We start from the raw sequence: 25,183 nt of genomic DNA, 5'->3' as shown, positions 1-25,183 counted from the left end.
CATCCATAAAAACCAAAAAACCACGCCCTTTGCTGTCAAGTTGATAGCGACTCATAGCAACCCTAGAGGACAGAGTAAAACTGCCCCATGGGGTTTCCAAGGCTGTCACCTTTACAGAAGCAGACTGCCACATTTTTCTCCCATAGGGCGGCTGGTGGGTTCCAACAGCCAAACTTTCGGTTAATAGCTGAGCACTTAACCACTGTGCCACCAGGGTTTCTCTCATCTGTACAATGGGCTAATAAAGCATATCTTGACAACTACGTGTGAAAATTAAATCCACAAATCAATATTCTATTCATATCCTCTTACTGGGCCTCTAAGTCCCCAAAGATCTGGGCTCAACAGAAGGCGTGGGGTGGGGGGCTTGGAGGTAGGCTGGAACTCTGCAGGCCCCTTTATTTGCCTCAGTCTTAGTCTTTCACGGCCCCCATTGGGTCTACTAGAAAAAACAGAGAGATTCCCTCTTTCCTCCTGGCCTCCCAGCCGTGATTAACTGGATAGGCCAAGCTGAACCTCCCCAGGGACAGGGAACACAGCTGCTGAACATCTGGCCCCATTCAGGCATCAGCCACGACTTCCAACTTCCTCTCAGGAAAGTCTAAAAGCCTTCTGGGCATATGGCCTGGGGCGGCGCCTGTTCCTCCTGGGGTAAACACACTGATGACAGGCCAGGGTTTAGGGGAATGGCCTTCGTGATCCTGGTTCTCTGTTACATTCCCCACAGAGCAGTTAGCCCACAGGGATTAAAACCCATTGCTGTTGAGGACAGAGTAGAACTGCCCCACAGGGGTTCCAAGGCTATAATCTGCAGAAGCAGACTGCCACATCTTTCTCCTGCACAGCAGCTTGTGAGATCAGACTGCTGACCTTTTGGTTAGCAGCCGAGAGCTTAACCACTGTGCCTCCAAGGCTCTCTCCCCATCGTGATTCCAAACCAAACAAAAAAGTAGACATCTTAAATCTGACGTGGGCTGAGGTATTCTTGTACATGTGATAAAACTGGTTTTCATGAAAGTCTTGAACTAACATTGCTAAAGCCCCTCTCTCCCTCCACCCCTCACCACTTATACAGATTACACTGATAACAAAAGGAAGCAAGTTCATGATCAGTTTTACTAGCCCGCACCCTGACCGTTGTTGTTAGTTGCCATCAAGTCCATTCCAACTCACGGCGACCCCATGTGTGCAGAGTAGAACTGCTCCATAGGGTTTTCAAAGCTCTGACATTTCAGAAGCAGATCCCTAAGGCTGTCTTCCAAGGCTCGTCTGGGTGGATTCGAACCACCAACCTCCCTGCTAGTACTCAAGCGCTTAATCGTTTGCATCATCACCCAAGGACTCTATGTAAGTTATTTAATCTTTCTGATCCTCAGTTTCTTCTCTGTCAAGTAGGGATAATAACAGTATGTACTTTCTAGAGCTGTTATTAGAATTAAAGAAAATAATGCATGCAAAATGCTTAGCCCAAAACCAAACCAAACCTGTTACCTTTGAGTTGATTCTGACTCATAGCAACCCTGTAGGACAGAGTGGAATGGCCCCATAGGGTTTCCAAGGCTGTGATCTTTAGGAAGCAGACTGCCACATCTTTTTCCTGCAAAGCAGCTGGTGGGTTCGAACCTCTGACCTTTCGGTTAGTAGCTAAGCGCTTTAGCCACTGTGCCACCAGGGCTCCTACTTAGTCCAGAGACTAATAAATTTTCAGCAATCAGCAAATGGCCATTTTAATTGTAATGGTGAGTTAAGTCAGCTTGGCCCCTGCTGGGCTGGGCCAATGGAGAGGGACAAGGCTGGTCTGCATCCAGACCTCCAAGGGTTGTGTCCCAATTCCATTGTACAGAGGGGTGTGGTGAACTGCCAACCTTGGGGCCTGCACTGATGGCCGGGTGCTCCAGAGAAAGGCCAAATTCTGAGTCTGCTGATGGCTAGGTTGGAATCCCAGGCAATCAATCAATTGGGAAAAAGACCCCAGGCAGTGTTTGAGGTTGAGGATATGAGCCCAACCCTCCAAGGAGAGAAAAATGACAAAAAAAAAAAAAAAAGCCTGTCAAAGTTGCAGAGAACCAGCCAAGTGGGCCGAGTCTCAGAATTAGTGAGAGGTTGTATCAGGCAGAGAATGGAGACAAAGTATGGCTCAGGGCACCAAGCATGGAGTCAAAATCAAACCCGATGCCATCGAGTCAGTTCCGACTCAGGGCAACCCCATGCATTACAGAGTAGAAGTGCTCCGTGTGCTTTTCTTGGCTGTAATCTTTATGGAAGGAGATCGCCAGGCCTCTCTTCCACTGTGCCACTAGGTTGGTTTGAACTGCCAACCTTTAGGTTAGTAGTCGAGGGTAAACCAGTTGTATCACCAGGGACTTTATAACAAAGTTTGCACTTTCCAGCTGTGTGACTCTAGGCAAGTCTGTTGTCGTTGTTAGGTGCTGTTGAATCATTTCCAACTCATAGCAACCCTATCTATATACAACAGATCAAAACACTGCCTGGTCCTGTGCCACCCTCAGAATCCTTGCTATGTTTGAGCCCATTGCTGCAGCCACGGTGTCAATCCATCTCGTTGACAGTCTACTTTACCAAGCATGATGTCTTTCTCTAGGGACAGATCCCTCCTGATAACATGTCCAAAGTAAGTGAGACAAAGTCTCACCATCCTCCCTCCTAAGGAGCATTCTGACTGTACTTCTTCCCAGACAGATTTGCACGTTCTTCTGGCAGCCCATGGTATATCCGATATTCTTTGCCAACATCCTAATTCAAAGGCATCAATTCTTCTTAGATCTTCCTTATTCATTGTCCAGCTTCCGCATGCATATGAAACAACTGAAAATACCATGACTTGGGTCAGTTGTAGCTTATTCTTCAAAGTGACATCTTTACTTTTTAACACTTTAAAGAAGTCTTTTGCAGCAGATTTGTCCAATGCTGACCGCTCTAAAATGTCAATTTCTTTACCAATCAACACAGGGCTGACAACCTGTTTTCATAAGGTTGGAGTGAGAGTGAAGCAAGGGGGGAAAAGTAAATGCCCGTTGCTACCTGATAAATATATTTTTCCTACCCTAGATATGCAGGCTTAGTCTTCTCCTTTGTAGAAGCCAGAGGGTTGATGGTCACATGGGCACCCAGATTTCCTGCAGGCATGTGGGATCTGGGACTGATAGCAACACAGGCGATGACAGACCCCACGGCTGGCAGAGTGGAGTTGCTAGTATGCTGCCTGCCTTAGCCACACTGGTATGGATAAGACTGACCAGCTAGTAAATGGCATGGGTAAGACAGGCTGAGCAAGGCAGGTACTGGCAAAGGGCTGCCCAGAGTTAGTCGTTGCCACTGTTGTATAATGCTGCAAGGTGGTATCACCAGGTATCGGAGCGAGGCTTGCACCCTGTAAGAGCTAGAGAAGATGGGATGGTGGTCACAAAAACTTTCCAGACTTCATCACAATTGATTGCCGACTCTTCCTAAGAGACGATACTTGCCCCGAGTTTTCTATGTGATTCATTATTTTTAAAACTTAATTTAAGACCACAGCTGTTTCAGGTTTCTCTTATAAGGATTTAATTGGTATGTAATAACATAGTTAATTAAATACAAATCAATAGTGTAAAACAATTAATTGATACTTAATATGCATGGGGAAAAAACTTAGTTCTAATATAATTAACTCAAATTAAATAAGCAATAAAGTAGCAATTATGTCTTACAGCAAAGTAAAGTTTACAGTTCCTTTAATAAACTTAGAATTAGCAAGCAATGAGATTCAAAAATTATTAAGCAGATATTATTGGACTATTAAACATTTATTACTTGTCCTAGAGGGCCGGGACCATGCACTAGTCAGAATTAATAAACCTTTACTACTCCTTTGTTTAGGCCTCTTTGCTGTAGAGGTTGATCAGAAAACTGTGATCTTTGCATGATTTATGGGTGTCGTTATTGCTTGCGATGTAATTACTCTGAAAACAGGACGAGGTAGAACGGAGGCAGCAAGCAGAGGTTTGGCGGAGAAGCAAGATGAGAACTTTCCAAATGTGAGATTCCTGCAATCAATGAGGCATTGCTGGGCAGAATGGCTCCTAAGAGAGGCCACCAGGGTAGACACCGAACCTCAGCAGAATGCTGGACAGCCCCTGGCCCTTGACGAGACTTCCCCGGCTCCCCTACAGCCTGCAGCTCTCTGCCTCATCTGGGCTCCGCAGTGATGCCACCCATCCTGTGGAAACCATTTGTATGCATCTTGTGACTTTTTTATATTTTACTGAACTGTTACATGTCCTTGACTTTTATTTACCTTTTCTCAGGTGTATGCCTTGTATAAGCAACTGGGTCATAATCTCCTTAGGATGGGAAGCTTGCCTTACATCGTTTTGTTTTGCTCATCATGCCTGGCACTTAGTTGGCTCTCAATGACTGTCTGAGGATGGGCTTCTCTATCTGTCACACTCTGTAAACACATGCAGGTTGTGGAGGGGTGCCATCAGCACTTACGAAACCAGTGGGCAGCCGAGTCAACTCCAACCCCACACGTGGCAGAGTAGGACTGTGTTCCCCAGGGTTTTCAGTGGCTGGGTTTTCTGGGAGGTAGGTTGCCAGGACTTTCTGTCAAGGTGCCACTGGGTAGACTTGAACTTCCCACTTTTGGTTAGCAGCCGAGTACATTAGCCATTTGCGCCACCAGGAACCCCGCGCTTATGAATCTAGCCATATTTTTCCACTGTTATTTCTCTAGAACAAGACCTTCACTGTCTAAATACAGCTGGCTAAAATGCATTTCTTCAGTTCTAAACTCCTGCTCATATCATCCAGGACCCCTTCACTTGGAAGCCCCATCACCTCAAACACAAGAAGTCCAAAAATGCACTGCTCTTCCTCCCTCTTTCCGACTGAAGACACTGTGGTCATCTTTGGCCCCTTCCTCTGCTGTATCTAACCTGCCCCTAAGTCCCATCCTCTCTTCCTACAAAACATTCCTCAGAGTCACCGCCATTCCCTCTCCATTCCCAACACCACTGATAATGGCTACAACCATCTGGCCGAGATCCCTCAGAGCCCACAGACAGCAAAAGCCTTCCCCTAGAGCTGGCATCTTGAATTCGGACTTCTGCCCCCTAAACTGTGAGAAAATAAATTTCTGTTCCTTAAAACTACCCACCTATGGTACTTCTGTTACAGCAGCGCTAAGAAACAAAGACCAACAGCTTTGGAGTATCTGAGTTGTTCTGCTATCGATAAGTGCATAAGCAAAGACTGTGGCCCCGACACCTACTGGGAGGAGACCCCCATCCTCTTGCTGTTCTAAAAGAGACCTTTCTGATCTCTGTTCATCCCAGCACCATATGACAAGGAAGGTGACGCCCTGGTGGCTGGTCTGCTCACAAAGTGAGAGATTCCTGCTCTTCCTGTCACCTTCTATCACCACTCCCCAAATCGCCTAGTTAGTTAGCATGGCTTGACAAAACCAAACAAACCCAGTGCTGTCGAGTCAATTCCGACTCATAGCAACCCTATGGGACAGAGTAGAACTGCCCTGTAGAGTTTCCAAGGAGCGCCTGGTGGATTCGAACTGCCGACCCTTTGGTTAGCAGCCATAGCACTTAACCATTACGCCACCAGGGTTTCCACATTTCCCCCTAAATAGCAGTCAGTTCCTGCTTCCTCCTGGTTCTCGCTATGGTCAATGCCTTTGACAGCACCCCACCTCACCACCTGTATTTCTAGTCTCCTCCACTTCGGCCTTACTGGCAGGCTTCCCCATCTGGCCCCAATGACCTCTACTTCAACTCTGCAGATCTCTCCAAGGAGCACCCCAAATTTCCGTGTGTGGAAAGCTAGCTAGCTCACTCTAACTGTAATCCTCCAGCCTGCTCCTCCTTGCAAGGATCCCAATGGCTTCTTGCCACGTCTCAGCAAAGTCTCTGTCAGAGAGCCCGCTCACTTAATATATTTCTGCAGTGTGCTTATTAGCACCTTGTAACGTAGCCACCTAAATAATTAAGACTAACCCACACGTGTAAAATTAAATGAGCCAAATATATTGAGAAATTGCTTCGTCCTCAATTTTTTTTATTAATCAGGTTCTTTTTTTTTTTTTTAACTTCTTTTCCTGCTCATTTGCAAATATCAAACTCGATCAGTAAGACTCTGACTTATAATAACTGTGGTACACGCGGCCTCTTTCCTCAGGCAATTGCCCTGGGGGGCAACTTGTTATGTGATAAGTGCTGGGTTTAATTGGGACAGGAGAGACAGCCAACACAGATAAGCCTATCCAGCAGGTTGTTCCCACTCTCAATCTTTAGAACTGTGGCCCTCTCCGTTCCCCCTGAGAGTTCAGGGAAATGTCCAAGAAGACCAGCTAGGACACTGGCCCCGATCCATCCAGCACCCCTTGCTCTCCCTCCTTAATGCTTCCCTTCCCTTCTGGGCTCATTCCAGGAACCCAAGTTCCCTTTCTGATTAAGAGCCTCTGCTGACGTGCTTCAGATGGGCATAAGGAGTCGGTGGAAAAGATAATGGGGCTGGTCAGCAATTGTACCACTCTGATGATGAACAATACGCAGGCCATTGTAACAGACTGGTTAACCCTGCCTGTCGTCAGCATGTTGAGGTTTCAACACCATCTCTGGCGAGAGGCTATTGTTGGAGCGCCATGTCTCCCCACAGTTTGTACTTCTGCCGACCCCCTCCTGCCAAGCTGCATTCCTGCCTCTTGAAGGGCGTTATTAGACAGGATCCACAAATCCAGTAAGTAAACATCAAAGGGGCTTTGATCCGCTCAGCCCTCAACAGAGCAAGAGCCCCTGAAGGAAGGGCCAAAGCCTTGGATGAGGGAACTTCACGTCATCAATTTGGACGCCTGAGATGTAAGGCCTTTTGAAGTGAGGGCGGTTTGGCCATGCCTTCAGTCTCAGAGCAAGGAGGGAAAGACAGAGAAGTGAGTGCCTTTGGAAAAGGCACACTTAGATCTGGGGCTCTGCTCTTTACTGATAGTCAATAAACCCCTTTAAAGAATGAGGAGATCAAAGCTAGCGACCTCCCTGGGCCCTGGTATTCTGCCACCGCAGCCACACTTTGTTTTTCTCTAGGGCAAGATCCCCCAAGCTTGCCTTATCTGTCTCTCATGGGCCCTGTGCTGCTTTTCATCCTGCTTCCCGTGGAGGGTGGACCTGGGCAACAGGAAGCAGGTGGGGAGGTAGGGAGGAGGGATGATCCCACCCTGTCTACACTCTACAGCCAGACAGGGACTGCTGGGGCTCAGAGCCTCGCCCAGTGTTGTGGGAGAAGTGGCCATGGCACACCGCTCAGTGGGAGCCTCTTTTTCTGAGGAGGGAACAGCTGGGTGCCCAGGAAGCCTGGCAAGGCCCAGGGGGTACTTGGAGGAGCTGCAGCCGTATTTCCCTGTTCTGAGAATCATACCCTTTATCCACTTACCCAATTTATGGCAGCTGTCACTTTTGTACGACTTCTGAGCAAAGACGCTGGATGGGGAGTCTAAAATACTCGTGGAAAGTCACTGACCATTTTTGAATCCCAATTTTCTCATCTGGATAATGTGAATAGCAACGCCTGATCTGCCTACCTCATGGGGTTGCTGTGGGGGGTCAAAAGAAAAATTAGGTGCCGAATTGCTTCAAAAGCCATAAAATGCCTGAGACAAATCAGGATCAAAGGAGAAACACCAGAGACGAAAGCTTGCCTTCTCGTAAGGCAGGTGTACTCCAGGCCAAAGCTCACACACAATGGAAGCCGATTTACAAAATGCTCTCAGAGAAATGGTCTCTTGGATTTGCTACCTGGAATTGTTGCTTATCTTGTAGCATTTCTACCTGTTTTTTCCACTTGGGCCATAAACCCTGAGGGGCCAGGGTCTATTTCTTGTGTCTCTTAGCCATTCAACCCCTGTGCCCTCCACTGAGTTTACACTTCATAAGTGCTCGATGGTGGTGCTGAATTGGCCACTTGATACACGAAGGTACAGACATCACCAACGCCATAAGCCACTTCCTTCCTCCTACTGTGTCCTTACTTCTTCTCCTCTCCTCCTACCTTTTCTTCTTCCTCTCCCAGCCAGTCCACTTAAATCTGTTTCCATTATCATTTCTCATCCAGACCTCTCTCTTTCTTCCCAGAAACTCACTCTCTCCCAAAAGTTAGTCCTTGTGTCATACCTCACACCTTGTGTCTCCCCCCAAACACACCTCCATCACCTCTTCAACCTTCTCACTCACCCACTGTTTGGTTGAACTGCTGCATCCTAGACCACTGGCTGGCTTCTGCCTCTCTAGGCACAATCCCAAGGTAATCTGTGCATAATTCTCAAGCCTGGGACATAAAGGATCTCAGTAAGCTGTGGAGTAATGGCCATAAGCATGGACTCTGGAGCCAGACTCCTAGGTTCAAAATCCTGGCTCTGCCACTTACGAGCGCATTCATCTAAGGCAGTTCACTTACTACATTGGTAAATGAAAGTAATATAAAATGGAGGTAATAATGATATGTGCCTCATAGGGTTGTTGTGAGAATCAAATGAGGAATTATTGGCCTAAAATGATGCCTGGAACACCGTACGTGCAATGCATATGTTTGGTAAATAAATAAATTGCTCTGTTTCTAAGAGCAACAAGCTCCAGGTCCCCTGCAGAGGGGCTTTTGCTAACATCTGACCCATTCCCAACTCACCCACCTGTTTTTCTTCCAGAGCTGGGCCTCCAGAAGAGAGGATGCTGTCTGGTGCTGGGCTACATGGCCAAGGACAAGTTTCGGAGAATGAATGAAGGTCAGTGGAAACCTCTCTGATCTCTCAGGGATAATGTAGAGGGAGGGAGCTATACCCTACAACCATGGAACAGAGGAACCTGGCAGAGAAACCTGGGGAATCTCAGAAAGAACAATGGACAGATCAGTTTGAATTCCATGAAGCTATTTATACAATGGAGTCCCTGGCTGGGACAAATGGATAAATCCTCAGCGACTAACCAAAGGTTGGAAGTTGGAGTCAACCCAGAGGCACCTTAGAAGAAAGGCCTGGTGATCTCCTTCCAAGAAGAACAGCCACTGAAAACCTATAAAGCACAGTTCTACTCTGACACGCATAGGACCGTCATGAGTTGGAGTCGGCTCGACGGCAACTGGTTTTACTTACACAGTAACATGGGGAGGTGTAGCCAAAGCCTGAGTCACAGTGATGCTGATTCATAAGCGTCTTCCTTAGGCTATCTTCCTTCCTCCTATTGTGCCCCGTTCTTCTCCCCCCACCCACCCACCCACCCAGTCTAATTAAATCTGTTTCCATTATCATTTCTCATCTAGACCTCTTTACCTCTGTCTTCAGTCATTTACATTTCTTGAATGCTATCCAATAAACAGCATCTTACAGGGACTTAGGAGAATACTAAGGAAGACTAGGGCAGGGGTTTTATTCTCACAGAACTTATACTTGGAAGCCTGTCTCTTTTCAATTCCACAAGCCCCACCTCTCCCTCTTCCTCACAGGCCATCTCCCTTTCCTCTTGCGCTGGATCTTTCCTCCGAGGCTTGACTGGGTCACGGAAGGCTTGGGGAAGGTATTAACATTGATGTGGAGGCTGGGATTTGAAGGAGTGCTGTCACTTATGGGTCTGCTGTAATAAAGAACCAATCCCCTCCATCCCCAGCCATCTGTCTCTGCACAGCTAATAACCCTCTCTATCAGATGCCACAGACTGTTTGTCAGGATTCAAAAGTAGATAAACAATGGCTGGGGATGCCATTTATTCATTAAAATCAGACAAATGAAGCCCTGGCTTCCCACCAGCTCAGCATGCCATGAGCTGGACCCCTCCCCTGCCATGGCCCAGGGCCTCTGTAGCCTCGTTCCCATCCCAGGCATTGAGGAGGCAGCTCACCTCTCCCATCTCCATCCCTAGAGTTAAGCCACTGCATCATTCCAGTGCTCTCTTCCTATGCTCTGTAGTTGGCTCTCCTCCCAACCCACAGTCTGTAACACCCACACCCCCGTGCCCTCCACAGCCCTGAGACCTCACCAGCTTTGGGTCTGTCGCCAGCACCCATCACAGTGACGGTTTGACAAGAGCTGCACCAGCACGATTAAGCACAGGGAGTGATGACCTTCCTTATTTGCCACCTGTGTGTATAAGAAGATGGCAGCATCAAGAAGCCACTTCCTATCTATAGGAGCCTTATGGCTGAGCACAGACTGGGGCGGGGGAGCAGTGGGGAGGTAGGAGGGCTGCAGTTTCTGTGTCCTGCCATTCAGTCTCCCTTACTGACTTTTCTTCTCTCTCTCAGCCTCCCCCTTCCTTCCCAGCACCACCTTCACAAGAACGCTAGGCAGTAACTTCTAATTTGTGGAAAACTGACAGCAAGCCTCTGTCCATGGTGCTGAATAGACATGTTCTCTTGTTGGCAATGCTCATAAAAAAAAAATAGAGAAGCTGAAATGAGGTTCACAGAGATTGGGGCAGCCAAAAAGCCAGGAACTGGGCTGGATTTGAAACCCCAAGCTCCAGGGGTCTGACCTCAGAAGAAAGATACTGATGCCAGCTCCTGGGGCCTCAAAAAGAATCGTATTAATGGCTGATGAGCAGGATTTGACACCCCCACCCCCACCTTTTTCAAGTGGCTAAAGGAGGGGTCTAAGTGCATTTACCATAAGAAGAAAGTACAGTGGTAATTCTCTTAACCAGGAGATGAGGAAAATGGTAAAGAAAGTCAGCATTAGGTAGGGAAACACTCCTAAGATACTGTTTAAGTAAAGAAGGAAGGCTGGAAATCTGGGAGGACTAGAGGAGGCTGGGGAACAAAACCAGGGCTTGACCTCTGAGGGCAGTGAACCTTACTTTGTGCAACAATGAAGCTAAGAAAATAACATGTTTAATAGCTTTTCCTTGTTAGAATGGGAAGATGCCAAAACAATACCTAGTCTCTCTGGAGTCCTCTCTCCAAACACATATGCTCCACACAAATAGGTTATTCTTTTCCACTGATTATGGTTGGCTTATCATAAGAATGAGAGATACCTGGTGCCTTTTCCAACCTGCTACCCTCACAGTGAAGTCTAGCTGAGAATCAAGCAAGGAGTTCAGAGATAAGGACAACTGAGGCACCAGCAATGTCCAAGGAGCTCCCCTCCCCTGCCTCCCTCCCTGCATCTTGTTCACACCCCTCCCAAATTCCCCATTGTACACAATCACACACACAACCATGCACACAATCACACACACAGAGTAGCTGCTGCTGCTGCTCTGGGTGAGCAAGGAGAGAAGGGGTTGTAAGCAAGCTAAGCCGCCATATGCAATGAGTTACAAATCTCAACTAAGTAAGAGGAGACGGGATGGGACGGTAGGTGAGACAGTGACACAGAAGGAGAGACTCATAAAGTGAGTCAGCTTTTTGTCTCTGGAAGGGTGGAAGCATGAGGTGAAGGAGAGGGAGGGGCCCGGAGGACAAAGTGTTCTCTCCAGCCAGCCTCACCACCGCAGTGCCACGTCATACCCTGTTTTCTCTTTCTAAAGCTTGCATGCCTACACTCCAACACGTCTACAGATAAGAAAAGGCACCGGCAAGCATGGGGAACTGTTTTATGGTTTATAATTATCTTGTACCAATATTCAAAATAATTATAACTCCCCCACATTAATAATTGAACTGAAATAGCAGCCGCGACGTATATCAAGAAACAGAAAGCTCTGTCGGGGCCGTACAGGACATCTTGGTGTAAATTGAACAATTGGTAAAATAGTAAAGACAATTATTTTTCTCCAAGATGCTGGAATTAGTGAGATATTAGAACAATTAGCTGCTCCTTCCATTAAAGATAAGGTGGTGATCATTATATTTCCAATTTAGAATAAATATAAAAGACCTACTTGTGCTTTATGCAAGAGTATTTGTTCTGCTTAACAGTATCTAGTATGGTGTCTGTCAGCAGGGGAGACGTGGTCCCCTATTTCATTTGTTTCCCTGTGAATTTGATATCATTTTGTCTTCTTTTCCCTCCATCCCCCTCCTTGCTACAAGCCCAAAAAATAACAACTTGAGAAGGAGCAAGAGGGAAATAATGAATGAACAGAATCTTTATAGATCTGGGGTTTAGGATGAGCTGGAGTAATGGCAATTGGTGCCGTTAAACTACACAAAGCAATAAAAAGAAAACACTATTCGAAGATCGTTTAAGGAGGCGTGTGATAGTCAATGAGAGGTTTGCTCTATGTGGGAGTGCTTAATAGCTTCTTGTGTAGAATCTGCAGCATCTGCAGGAATGGATGTGGGGTGCGTGTGTGCATGTGTGGGTGGGGGGTGGAGGGTGGGTGTGTGTTCTTTCGTGTTTGGACTCAAGACCTTTGAGGCAACAAATGGAGATGTGAACAAAAATCAATGAAGGGAAGCCAAAAAAGGAGGAAATGAAGACATACCAGGGCATAAAAATACCAGATTTATTTGACATAATTGTCTCCATGTGATGAAGTACATGGTGCTTTAAATAGGAGCTGCTAGAAGGAGACCATTTATTTATTCATCTAACATTCATTGAATACCTATGTCTTAGTTTTCTTGTGCTTCTGTTACAGAAATACCACAAGTGGATGGCTCTAAAAAAAGAGAAATTTATTTTCTCACAGTTAACATCGAGTGCTTAATCCTTGTGTCACCAGGGCGCCACAGGTATAGAGGTGTCTTAGTCATCTAGAGCTGCTATAACAGGAATACCACAAGTGGACGGCTTTAACAAAAAGAAATTTATTCTCTCACACTCTAGGATGTTAGAAGTCCAAATTCAGGGTGCCAGCTCCAAAGGGAGGCTTTCTTTCTCTGCCATCCCTGGGGGAAGCTCCTTCCCCGGTCGAGGAGATTCTTAGTGCAGGGACCCCAAGTCCAGAGGACACACTATTCTCCTGGTCCTTGTTTCTTGGTGGTATGAGGTCCCCCTGTCTCTCTGCTCACTTCTCTCTTTTATATTTCAAAAGAGATTGGCTTAAAACACAACCTAATCTTATAGATTGAGTCCTGCCTCATTAACGTAACTGCCACTAATCCCCTCTCACTAACATCATAGAGACAGGATTTATGACACATAGGAAAATCACATCAGATGGCAAAACGGTAGACAAGCCACACAATACTGAGAATCATGGCCAGGCCAAGCTGACAGACATTTCAAGGAGACACAATTCAATCCATGACAAGGGTTAGGATTCCAACACATATTGTGGGAGAATGCAATTCAATCCTTAACAATCTACCATAAAAGTAATACCAACTTTTCATAATCAGTGCCAGGCATGTTCTAAGCAAATAAGACATAGTCTCTCCCCTCAAGGAGCTCACGGTAAAAACATGCAGGCAGATCTCAGTGTACATGTCACCTCCACAAAGAAATCCTGCCTGGATGCCTTACCTAAATCAGATGCCCCCTCCCTCAACCGGAGCCCAGATGGCATAGTGGTTAAGAGCTCAGTTGCTAACCAACCTTCGAAACCCTGTGGGGCAGTTCTACTCTGTCCTTATAGGATGGCTACAAGTCAGAATCGACTTGATGGCAGTGGACGGGCTCCCTCCACCATTATGCTCCATTGTGGCAACCACAGTCATACTTCGTGAGCGGCATTGGTGGTGGTAGAATTCTCGCCTTCCATGCAGGAGACCCAGGTTCGATTCCTAGCCAACACACCTCATGCACAGCCACCATTTGTCTGTCAGTGGAGTTGTGCATGTTAATATGATACTGGACAAATTTCAGTGGAGCTTCCAGACTAAGACAAACTAGGAAGAAAGGCCTAGTGATTTACTTCCAAATATCAACCAATGAAAACCCTGTGGATCACAATGCATTCCATTGTGCACGGGGTTGCCATGAGTTGGAGGTGACTCAGCAGCTAAAACAGCAGCTAACAACAGCAAAATCATAATTTATAATTATTTATCAGGCCAGTTATTTGTGCCCCGTCTTCTGCAACTAGACAGTTAGCTGCAGGGAGGCAAAGGCCCTGCTCACCTCTTTCCTCTCCTATCCCTGGGCCTCAGCCCAGCGTCTGGCACAGAGGGAGTAGTAGATTAATTTTTATTTAACTAATTTAGTTAGTGCCATAAGTAATAACAGAGGAAAGGGCAAAGTCACCCACAGGAGTGAGCGGGGTCTTGAGAAGGAGCTCAGGAGGTGGAGCCGGCTGATGAAGGACATCCCGGGAAATCAGTCTTCATGTTCTCAGTCACTCCCCAAGTTCTACCTTGGTGCTGCCTCTCGACCTTTCCTTCACCCCTCGTACTTCCCAGGAGGTCAGGGTCCAGGAAGGTCAGCAGAACAAGGAGTCGAGGACAGATGGCCCTAGCTCTCTTTCCTCACCCTAGCTGCTGCTGGGCCGTGTTCTTGGGGCCTCCCTAGGCAGATATTCCCCAACAGATCTTCAAGGGGGACTGCTCTGTTCCCTCACCCCACATCCCCAACACATACACACACACACACCCATTCTCCTCCCTTTTCTAAGCTCTTCTGCTCATTACCCATTTCCCCTGGAGATTCCAGCACCATTCACCTTCTCAATGAACGTGGCTTGCCCAGGACTGATCTTGTCACAGGCAGTTTAGAAAGCTCTCACATGGCTGGGGCTTGGCCTGCCTCAAAAAGCGCAGTGTTCTTCTGTGTTAGAACTCTAAAGGACCCTAGAGATTACAGTGCAACCTGCTAACTCGAGGAGGCCCAGGGACGTTGAACAGTTCACCCACGGTTGCAAGGAAGTTTCTGGAAGAGCCAGGACTACAACCCAGGTCTCCTAACACCCAGTCCATTGCACTTGGAATTGTGAAAGAGATGGCTGAGACCATTGCAGAGAAGAAGCTCCCAACACTTCACCTGGGTTTGGTTTTTCAGAATAGCTGGAAATACAGAAAGTGGAAGGGACAGGGAGAGCAGGGCACAGAACACAGGGCGACTCACGTTGATGTGGGAGAAAACAGGGAAGATCTGCAGTCAGGGATCCAGGCCAGGGAAGACAGTTTCCAAGTAGCCAGGAAATTATACCAAGCCTGCGAAATGGCAGGTTCAGGGATCGAGTTATAAAAATTGTAACAGAGATTTTACTGGGGAGGAAACTAAATTGCTGCAGCAAGGAAGCCTGGCACTCAAGAGGAGATATCAAGGACTTCAGCTGGGAAAGAGAGCACTCTCCATCTATAAGAAGTTGGCTGGGAAAAGGGAATAGGTCCTGGGAAGGTGTCATTAACCAAAGATGGGTCCTTTCAAGGTGGGGGGCAAAATTGTGATTGAGCCATGTGTCTGTCCTTTCACTGGCCACAGACGCAAGAGTTCTTGGCTTTACATGATGAGGTCTCAAGAGAACAAGGGTTTGGAAAATTTAGTTAGGGAGGGTTTACAACTGGAAGCACTTGGGGCTGGTCTAGACAGGTTACGATCGTTCTGGTTGACCAGTCTTGGACTCGGCAGGAGGAAATGAAGAAGAGGATATGGAGAGTGGGGAGGCAACAAAGCCTCCATGCTGAGGTGGGCTGTGCACAAGGGCTCTCCTTCCTCACCACCACTGGGGGCACTCTCTTGGGCAGCGCTTTTCTTGGACCTTCAGGATCACGATGATGGGCTACCTGTCTCACTCAGCTCAGTGAAGAGAATGCAGAAATGCCTCCCAGAGCTATTGCCTCCATCTTCCCAGGAAGAAACCAATTGCAAGTGACGAGCAAAGCCAACGTCTGTTCTCTGGAGGCCCCTGTGGCTTCCTTGGGAGGGGCCGCAGTACCAGAAAGCGGAAAGATGTTTCCATGGGGGCTGGCCCCATAGCAGGCTCTTGGATCTCCCACAGCCCCTGGCTGCACCTCCGTCCCAGTCCAGGCTCTGTGCCTGAACATGACCTCACGTGGTGCCAATCCTCACTGTCAGCCGTGTGGGGAGACAGAGCCCTGTGAAGAAGAGTGTGTGAAATCTTTAGCGGCTCTGAAGTTCTCCGTGATGACCTGGGAGCCTGTTGCTTTTCTTTGCCTCTGCTTCCTCAGTGGAAAAAAATGGGTCTAAGACTGCCACTCTTTCCTGCCTGTCCCCGAACAGAGATGAGTAAGAAAGAGAGGTACCCCACAGTTAGGATGGGCAGTGAAGGAGCCAGCTGTGTGAACTTGGGCCAGTCACTGCACATCTGGATTTCTAGCTTCTCATGTACGAAGTTGAGTACCATTGAAGAGATCATCTGCAAGACTTTAATATGTGATGAGTGAAGGGCCCGTCTTGGCTCCAACACCTACTCATACCCTGTTCTCACCCATCCCATAATTTTAAATGCTGTGGTCACCAAAGGAACCAGAAGTCACCTGACTGACTTTGCTTGGCAACCCAAGAAGGCAAGTCCAAGTCTCTTCATCCTGTCTGCCCTCAGAGGGTGAATTCAGCTGTCCTTGGATGGCAGGGAGGCAGACAGTCTGAGCCTATGGAGCAAGCTGCACCATCTTCACAGCAGAAGGAGCAGGGCCAGGGCGGCCCAGGACCGACCCTGACCGGGGCCCTGACTCAAGGAGGAATGGGTCGGCAGGCGTGAGCAACCCCACCCACTCTGTCTGTTGCAGCTCCACAGGCTGGCTCACTGCAAGGATCCCAATCATTTTCCTGAGACCGTTCTTCCCCTCCCTGCCAGAGCCCCTGGGATGTGGGCTAATACCGTCATTTTGTTAGCTGGGGCTTTGGGGTGCATTTTTCCTCATTTCATTTTTCTTCCTGATGTGTTCTTCCACCGGGGCTGCAAAGCTAGCTATTTGTATAACGTCCCTGTTTATTATTTATGGCAAGACTCAGACTTCCAGGGCACTTAATGATTGTTATTTAATTCACTCTGCATCTTGGAACAAGAGATCCGCCATTTCCATTCTCTCGCCATGACCCGAGGGAGGATTCTGGGGCTTTCTCTCAGGCCTGTGCCTCCAGCCACCATTCCTACTGGGAGATCTGCTCATTTAAGATGAGCTGGGGGCCTTGGAGCCCCTGCAGACCCTGCAAACTTCCTTTACAAACTTCCCTTTCCCTCACGTGCTGTCCAGTCCTCACCAAGTCCGAGTAACTGTACCTCCCGAGGCGCAAGCACTTGAATCCATTCACTTCTCTCCATCGCCATGGCCAACCCCTAGTCCCTGTCTCCACCCTCTCTCCCCTGGACCCCAGTGGTGCTCTCCTAACTGGCACCCTGCATCCATTAAGCCAAGCCCCCTACCCCCAGTTCATTTTCCACACTTATGCCAGAGTGGTATTTCAAAATGCAAATCTGATGTCATGTTCCTCTTGAAAATACTCCAATGGCTTCCCATTTCTTTTAGGAAAAAGACCAAAATCTTTAGCATGCTTTACAAGGCTGTACATGAAGTGGTTTCCACCTCTTTGTTTGGCCTCATCGTTTCCCCCTCATGCTCTATGCTCCAGCCACATTGGCCTTCTTTTAGCTCCTCGAACTGGGCGTGCTCCCATCTGCCACACGGCCTTTGTCTATGCTTCTCTTGGGATGCTTGCTACACTTGCCTCGTCCCCTGCCCCCATACCCTTCACATAGTTAACTCCTGTTCAGCCTTTGGGGCTCAGCTCCAGTACCACTTCTTCAGTGAAGCCATCTCTGATCCACCCCTCCCCAGCCTAGACCAAATTCCTGTGTTACATGCTCTCTTAGAACCATATTCCTGCCCTTCAGAACTTCTAGCTCAGTTGGTATATATAAGTTCATATTGTAGTTATTTAACTAAGACCTGTCTCCCCTACCAGTCTGTAAGCTCTGAGTTTAGTCTTCACTATGTTCCAGGAACCCAGCAGTGTTTGCACAGAGTAGACAATGAAAAAAAAGCCGTAACCTCTGCCCCTTGACCATGGCTTCCCAGGTACTGGGAGCAGGTGATCTGAGAATTACAGGCTCTTAGAAGAATCCTTAGAAACCACCTAGAGAGAAGGAAACTGAGACTCAGCAAAATAGTGTGACTTGCCCAGAGTAACCCAACCAGCAAGCGATGGGTCAAGACCTGAAGGCAGGCTTCTGATGCAATATCTGCTTCTCTCTCCTCTTCATGTGGCTAAGTCCTGGAAGTCTGGGAGTGGCAGGGCTGAGTGAGTCAATCAGGCCATGCCTGCCTGACACAAGTGGATTTGTAGCTATGTTTTGAAAGAAATAAGAAGCAAGGACCCTTGGAGAAAAGGAAGGGAAGAAGGTCCTTCAGATGTAGATGTGAACAAACCCACAGAGTAAAGCCATCCCCTCATGTGAGCCCAGCACTGGGCTGGTCACAGGGGCTCAGGGAGGCTTGGCATGGCACCCGTCCGTGGGAACGTGACACTCCACTCGGGGAGACTGGATACACTTCATACAAAGTTGTTTGTGTCGTGGCTTTGGTTCTGGCTTTTTCTTTTTTGCTTTGTGGGTAGTATGCTTAATGGTTAAAGGAGCTCTGGGGACACAATGGCTAAGCACTTGGCTGCTAAGCGAAAGGTTGGCAGTTCAAGTCTATGAGCTCCTTAGCAGGAGAGAAGACCTAGCAATCTGCTCCCATAAAGATTACAGCTTTAAAAAACCCCATGGGACAATTCTCCTCAGTCACATTGGGTCACTATGAGTCAGAATCAAACTGATGACACCTAATAACAACACGACATGCTTGATGGTTGAGCATTGTGACTTAGGGGTTAGAGAAATCTAGGTTCAAATAGAAGGTAGAGTCAGGGCAGGCTTAGAAGCACATCATCAAAGATCCTCGAGGCCAAGAGGATCCAAAGGTTATCTAGTCTACACTGTCTTTTTTTTTTTTTTACTGTGCTTTACGTGAAAGTTTGCAGTGCAAATTAGTTTCTCATTCAAAAATTTATACACAGATTGTTTTGTGACATTGCTTGCAATCCCTGCAATGTGTCAGCACTCCCCTTTTCCACCCGGCTTCCCTTTTTTTTCCCCTTGTTCATTCGTCCAGTTTTTCTGTCCCTTCTTGCCTTCTTGTCTTTGCTCTTGGGCACCGCATGCACCCTTTTATGATGAGTCAATGTCCCTGCCAAGTACACTTATTTATTTATTCTTCTGTATAAATATTATGTATAAATAACTTCTTTATATATCGTTGCTGTTGTTGTTAGTTGCCATCGGGTCAACTCCAACTTATGGTGACCCCATGTGTGCAGAGTAGAACTGCTCCATAGGGTTTTGAAGGCTGTGACCTTTCAGAAGCAGTTTGCCAGGCCTGTCTCCTGAAGCACCAGTAGGTGGGTTCGAACCATCAACCTTTCAACTAGTAGTTGAAGACCACTTAACCATTTGCACCACTCAGGGACTCCATATATATTTTATATGTATATATATGCATATGTTTTTTTTTCTTTTTTTATGTATAGAGGAGCCCTGGTGCCAGAGTGGTTAAGAGTTTGATTGCTAACCAAAAGGTCAGCAATTTGAACCCACCAGCTGCTCACTGGAAACCCTATGGGGCAGTTCTATTCTATCCTGTAGGATCACTATGAGTCAGAATGGACTCGATGACAACGTGTTTGGGATTTTTTGTTTTTTTATCTATGTACATTATAATACTGTAACACTTTGTAGTCATGTATTCACCAAACATGCCTCAAGTGCCTACTCTGGGCCTGGCACAACCCTTGGCATTAAAGGCACAGACCTTGCCCCCCCAGGCTATCACACCCCTGGGCCGGGGGAGGGGGTGGTGGTAACAGGTGAGCAGTTAGTTACATATGGTGCCGCAATTGCTGTAACTAGGTATGTCCAAGGAGCTGTGGGTTCAGAGAAAGGGTATCTCATCAACCTGTAAGCAAAATGAGGAGGGTCCAGGACAGCTTCTGGGAGGTAGTGACATCTAAGTGAGCCATCCAAGTTCTGGCCATTGCAAACCATGCTTAAAGGCCCCCAGGGGCAGGAAGCTCACTTCCTTCCGAGGCCAGGGGCAGTACTCAGCTAGGCTCTCACAAGGGTTTCAAGCAGGAGCACCCCTTCAGTGCCACGAGTCTACAGCTGTATCACTCTAACTGCACTAGAGCAATGGGACTGAGTAACATGGGTAGCATCCTCCACGAGACTATGTCGTAAGAGGCCCCCTGTCTTCTGGCTGCCTTCCCTTCCCCCCACCCCAGAAAGCCTCAAAAAGTCATCATCACTGAGTGCTGAGACCCTCCCTCTGCCCCTCCCCAGGGTGAGTGGCACAGAAGAGTCTGAATAAATGAAGGTGCTTAATGGTCTGCAATGCCATAAAGTTTTTAGAGCTGTGCGCTGGAGTGAGCAGTTTCAGGCTGAAATGAACTATCCAGGGCTTTTATCAAAGGAGACTCAATAAAAAGCTGAAGGAGCTTGCCCACCTCCACGGAGCGACCATGTCACATCAACAGGCCCCGCGCTCTGGAAGTCGTCATCGGTGGACATCATCCCCCTACTCTATCTGCTTTCTTCCCTGTACCTTCCCTTCAAAAATGTGCTCGTTTCTATGGAAACTGTGTTGTTACTGGTATGGGAGGAGTTTAATGACATTCAGAAGTACCAAATCAAGTCCGTTTATGTAATGGTTTAAAATACACATAATGGCCTGTGGAATATAGGACACGGTGACAGTTTCAGTAACTGCGTACAGAGTGTAGGATAAATAGAGCAATGTAACGTTGGCCACCTCCGAGTCAAATGTGCTATGAATAACCACTATTCTTAGTACTAAAAAGAAACACTTTGCAACCATTATTCATGAAAGGATCTCAGAATGCTCCGCCAGGCTGCCCTCCTCATTGAGGAAGGACGCTGGACGATAGAGCTTCTGTACCCGCCAAGGTTTGCCCAGGGAGTCCACTGGGGAGGTACAGAGGTGGAAATGTGGCCGAGGATGCTACTAGATGGATGGGGGGAGCCAGCATCCTGTCCTGTGGCTCCTCGGGCCCCGCCCCTGGCCAGCCTGCAGCAGTCATTTGCGTTGATTGATATTCGCTCCTTGTGTCTGCTCTTGTGTCTTTTTTCTGTTTGATGCAGAGAACATTTATGGGTCACCTACTGTATGCGTGGTGCTGTGGAGGACTTGGAGGTGAATAACACACAGAGGACGCCTTTATCTTAGCTTAGATTCCCCCAGAAGCAGACTCAAGCGTGATAGCTAATCCGGGAGGTGCAGGGAGTCCCAGAAGGAGGTTAGGGAATGGCACAGGAAAGGGGAGGCATCCAACAGAAGGTGGGCCAGCAAGCTACCATTCTGCGTGAGTGGAGCTTACTCCCAATGGGAGACTGAGAAGAGCTACAGGTAATGCCTCAAGGTTAGGCCACCCAAGGACTGGGTGTTTGGTTGAGGGCTGCTTGGAGATGGGTTGTTGTTGTTAGCTGCCATTGAGTTGGCCCAGCTTATGGCAACCCCTTGCACAATGGAAAAAAATTCTACCCAGTCCTGTGCCATCCCCACGATCTCTGGCAAATCAGGCTGTCGTGATCTGTAGGGTTTTCACTGGCTGATTTTCAGAAGTAGATCACCAGGCCTTTCTTCCTAGTCCATATGAGTCTGGAAGCTCCTCTGAAACCTGTTCAGCATCATAGCAACATGCAAGCCTCCACTGACAGACAGGGGGTGGCCACACGTAAGGTGCATCGGCCTGGAATCAAACCCGGGTCTCCCACTTTGAAGGCAAGAATTCTATCACTGAACCACCCATGCCCCACTTGGAGGGCGAGTGGTGTGTGAATTCCCTGGCACTTCCAGCCTGCTTTGTGTAAGGACAGGGTGGCCTTCTGTCTTCGTCATCTGGTGCTGCTATAACAGAAATACCACAAGTAAATGGTTTTAACAGAGAAATTTATTCTCTCGGAGTCTAGTAGGCTACAAGTCCAAATTCAGGGTGCCAGCTCTAGGGGAAGGTTTTTCCTCTCTGTTGGCTCTGAGGGAAGGTCCTTGTGATCAATATTCTCCAGTCTAAGAGCTTCTCAGCACAGGGACCTCGAGTCCAAAGGACATGCTATTCTCCTAGTTCTGGTTTCATGTTGGTATGAGGTCCCCATGTCTCTCTGCTTGCTTCTCTTCCTTTATATCTCAAAAGTGACTGGCTCAAGACACAACCCAATCTTGTAGATTTAGTCCTGTCTCACTAACATAACTGCCCTAATCCCGTCTCATCAGCATCATGGAGATAAGATTTATAAGGTTTACAACACATGGGAAAATCACATTGGATGACAAAATGGTGGACAATTACACAGTACTGGGAGTCATGGCCTAGGGCAAGTTGACAGATATTTTGGGGGGACACAGTTCAATCAATGGCACCTTCTCAGCCTAAGAGAAAGACCACAGGAGAAGGGCTCTGGACCCTGGCAATTAGGGTCACTTTGGCCTGGAGACACTGATGTGGTGAGGCCTGAAGGATACGGATGAGGCACTGCAAAACTGGTTACAGCCCTCAAAAAATGTTGGGTCAAGGGAGTAGAGAGGCATATTGTACAACACAAAAGGCAGGGAGATGGGAGAGCCAGAGGTGCTGGTGATATGCTCTAAGAGCACAAAAGTGTGGAAAGCCATTTGATTTGTTCTCACTGGAGGACATCAAGAAGGCTGGAGAAGGGAAGGAGCTAGCCTAGGGGGAGGAGCTAGCGTACACAGGCTTCTGTGCTACCTGTGAGGCGTGAGCTAGGGAGGCACTTTCACACAACTTATCTCATGTAATCCTCACCACATCACAAAGTAGGTGGCTTTATTCTTATTCTGAAGATGGAGAAACTGGAACTCAGATTAAGTGTTGTTATGTTGTTAGGTGCCATCAAGTCCATTCTGACTCAGTGACCCCATGTAACACAGAGTGAAACACTGCCCGGTCCCAAAGTCATACAGCTATTAAGTGGTAAAGCTCACATTCTTATTTCCACCCTACATAGGGGAGCTTCATGTGTGGGCAGTGGGGGTGATATGACTTCCCCCATTCCCACAAATGGCAGACAGGACTGAGCGCCTATTATGTGTAAGTAGATGTCTCCCCAAGCCAAGGACTGTCTTCTCCATACGTATGCAGAGCCGGTGGGCCTTACTCAGCCGGTCGGATGGCACCTCTGGTCCTGCCTCGGGTATAAGCTGGAGAATGCTGGACTGTGTCTAAAATGGTCTGGAATCCACTGCTCTGGAGATACAGGAAGGAGAAGCAGCAGCTTGGGAAGGGGGAGCTTCAACTCAAACATAATAGAGCTCTGACAGCCCCAGAGCTTGCTTTCTACCCTGTCTGTGCCTTGCAGTCCCCACCCCCAGCCCTGCTCTAAACCCCACTCACTGGGAAATACCAGAAAATGCCACCCCGGAGGAGGGAGGGCACATAAACTTCTCCCTGGAGCAGCATTTCTGTAGCCTGGTAGTAGATTTTCCATGAAATGCAAGCACCACAGTTAAATAAGTGGGGAGGAGCTAGGTTAACCGTAATTACACACAAGTGTCGCTTTTACAGCACTTCTCAGAGATACTCACGCACCAAAGGCCATGGTGAGCCATCAAAAGAGGAATGGAGTTCACCGAGCTTCCCAAACTTGCCTGATCACAGAACATTTTTCCTTGAGGATTCCTTCTCAGGATTAATGTTGCAGGGAACCCACTTTGGGAAATAATGACTCAGATCTGCCACTAAGCATGTGTATGAACTTTGTCAAATAAGAATAAAATATGCTTGCCTGCAAGAACCAGCGAGGTCACATGGATGGAACCAAACCAAACCCAGTGCCATCGAGTAGATTCTGACTCATAGCGACCCTATAGGACAGAGTGGAACTGCCCCCGTAGAGTTTCCAAGGAGCGCCTGGTGGATTTGAACTGCCAACCCCTTGGTTAGCAGCCGTAGCACTTAACCACTACACCACCAGGGTTTCCCATGGATGGAAACACTTTATAAACTGCAACCTAGTGCAAAAACCCAAACCTATTGCCATCGAGTAGATTCTGACTCATAGCTACCCTATAGGACAGAATAGAACTGCCCCATAGGGTTTCCAAGGAGTGGCTGGTGGATTCGAACTGGCAACTTTTTGCTTAGCACCCATAGCTCATCATAGCTCTTAACCAATGTGCCAACAGAGCTCCGTAAACTATAAAGTACTGTACAAAGAAGGTGATATTATTTATTTAGAGTCCCTGGGTGGTGCAAATGATTAACATGCTATTAACAGAAAGGTTGGAGGGTCGAGTTCACCTAAACGTGCTTCGGAAGAAAGGCCTGGTGATCTACTTCTGAAAAGTCAGCCATTGACACTCTGACACACGGGGTCGCCGTGAGTCAGAATCAACTTGACGGCAGCTGATAATGGTAACTATTTATTTGTATGAAGCAATCATATTTCTTCCCAGAGAACACTGCCTTAGGAATCAAAACAAAAGAATTTAAAAATGAAAAGTTCTGTTCCTGACTAGGTATGTGACCTGGACCTTTAATCTCTCTCGACCAATGCATTCTCATCTGCAGAATGGGTATACTCATGCTGGTAGCCCTCTTTCCTCCATGCATCTGTTGTAAGGATAAAATATGCATAATGGCTGTGCAGGTGCTTGGAGAAAGTATAAAAAAAAAATTTAATACTTTCTCCAAGCACCTGCACAAAATACCCTAAAATGCAAGACATTATTATTATTAGTGTTTCAGGTTAATACCACCCCCCCCCCAGTCCCATTAGTGCTAAGATCAAAACAGGAGGTGGGGGGCGGGGATAAGCTAGTGGGAGAAATAACAGCGACTAATAATCTCCATCCATATTTATGACGTTAGGAGCCTCGTATGAGCATGTCGCTAAGGGGAGAAAATGAATATTTCATGAGTGAGCACTAAATGCAAGATTAAGATGAAACGGACAGAAAGATCCCTGCTTCCCTCTACCTCTGTGTCTAGCTGGGGAGGTCAGCACAGGCTGTGACTGGTCTCCAGTGAGTGGGCAGCTGGCCAGGAGGGAAGAGCTCAGATGGGGAGAGAATTCATGTCCGTAATGAGTTACTGTATGTCACCATTAGTACTCTGATGAGGATTTACTGGGCAAATACCATTTAACTGCATAACAACTACAGGACCATGGAGGACTGGTGGAGGGAACTTGCCCTGGGAAGCAGGAGAGCAAACGCCCACCGCCTTGACCAGCTGGTTGGCCTTGGGCAGATCACCCTAACCACTGGGGGCCTCCACGTGTACACTGTAAAATGGGGGTGATGAGCTCAACCTTGCTGGGCTGTGAGGTCTAAA

The 25,183-nt window shown here is 47.6% G+C and overlaps 1 protein-coding gene across 1 annotated transcript in view; it reads left to right on the top strand.

The window, feature by feature from the left end:
• Window positions 1-25,183, top strand: part of KIRREL3 (kirre like nephrin family adhesion molecule 3) — a 173,328-nt gene that overhangs the window by 11,529 nt on the left and 136,616 nt on the right. The window contains exon 2 of the mRNA XM_049857550.1: window positions 8,705-8,782. Within this exon, the coding sequence (XP_049713507.1) occupies window positions 8,705-8,782 (78 nt within the window). The remainder of the gene's footprint in view (window positions 1-8,704; window positions 8,783-25,183) is intronic.

The sequence above is a fragment of the Elephas maximus genome, chromosome 17 (assembly GCF_024166365.1).
Source record: "Elephas maximus indicus isolate mEleMax1 chromosome 17, mEleMax1 primary haplotype, whole genome shotgun sequence".
NCBI classification, from domain to species: domain Eukaryota; kingdom Metazoa; phylum Chordata; class Mammalia; order Proboscidea; family Elephantidae; genus Elephas; species Elephas maximus.
This window is presented reverse-complemented; position numbering and strand designations above follow the sequence as displayed.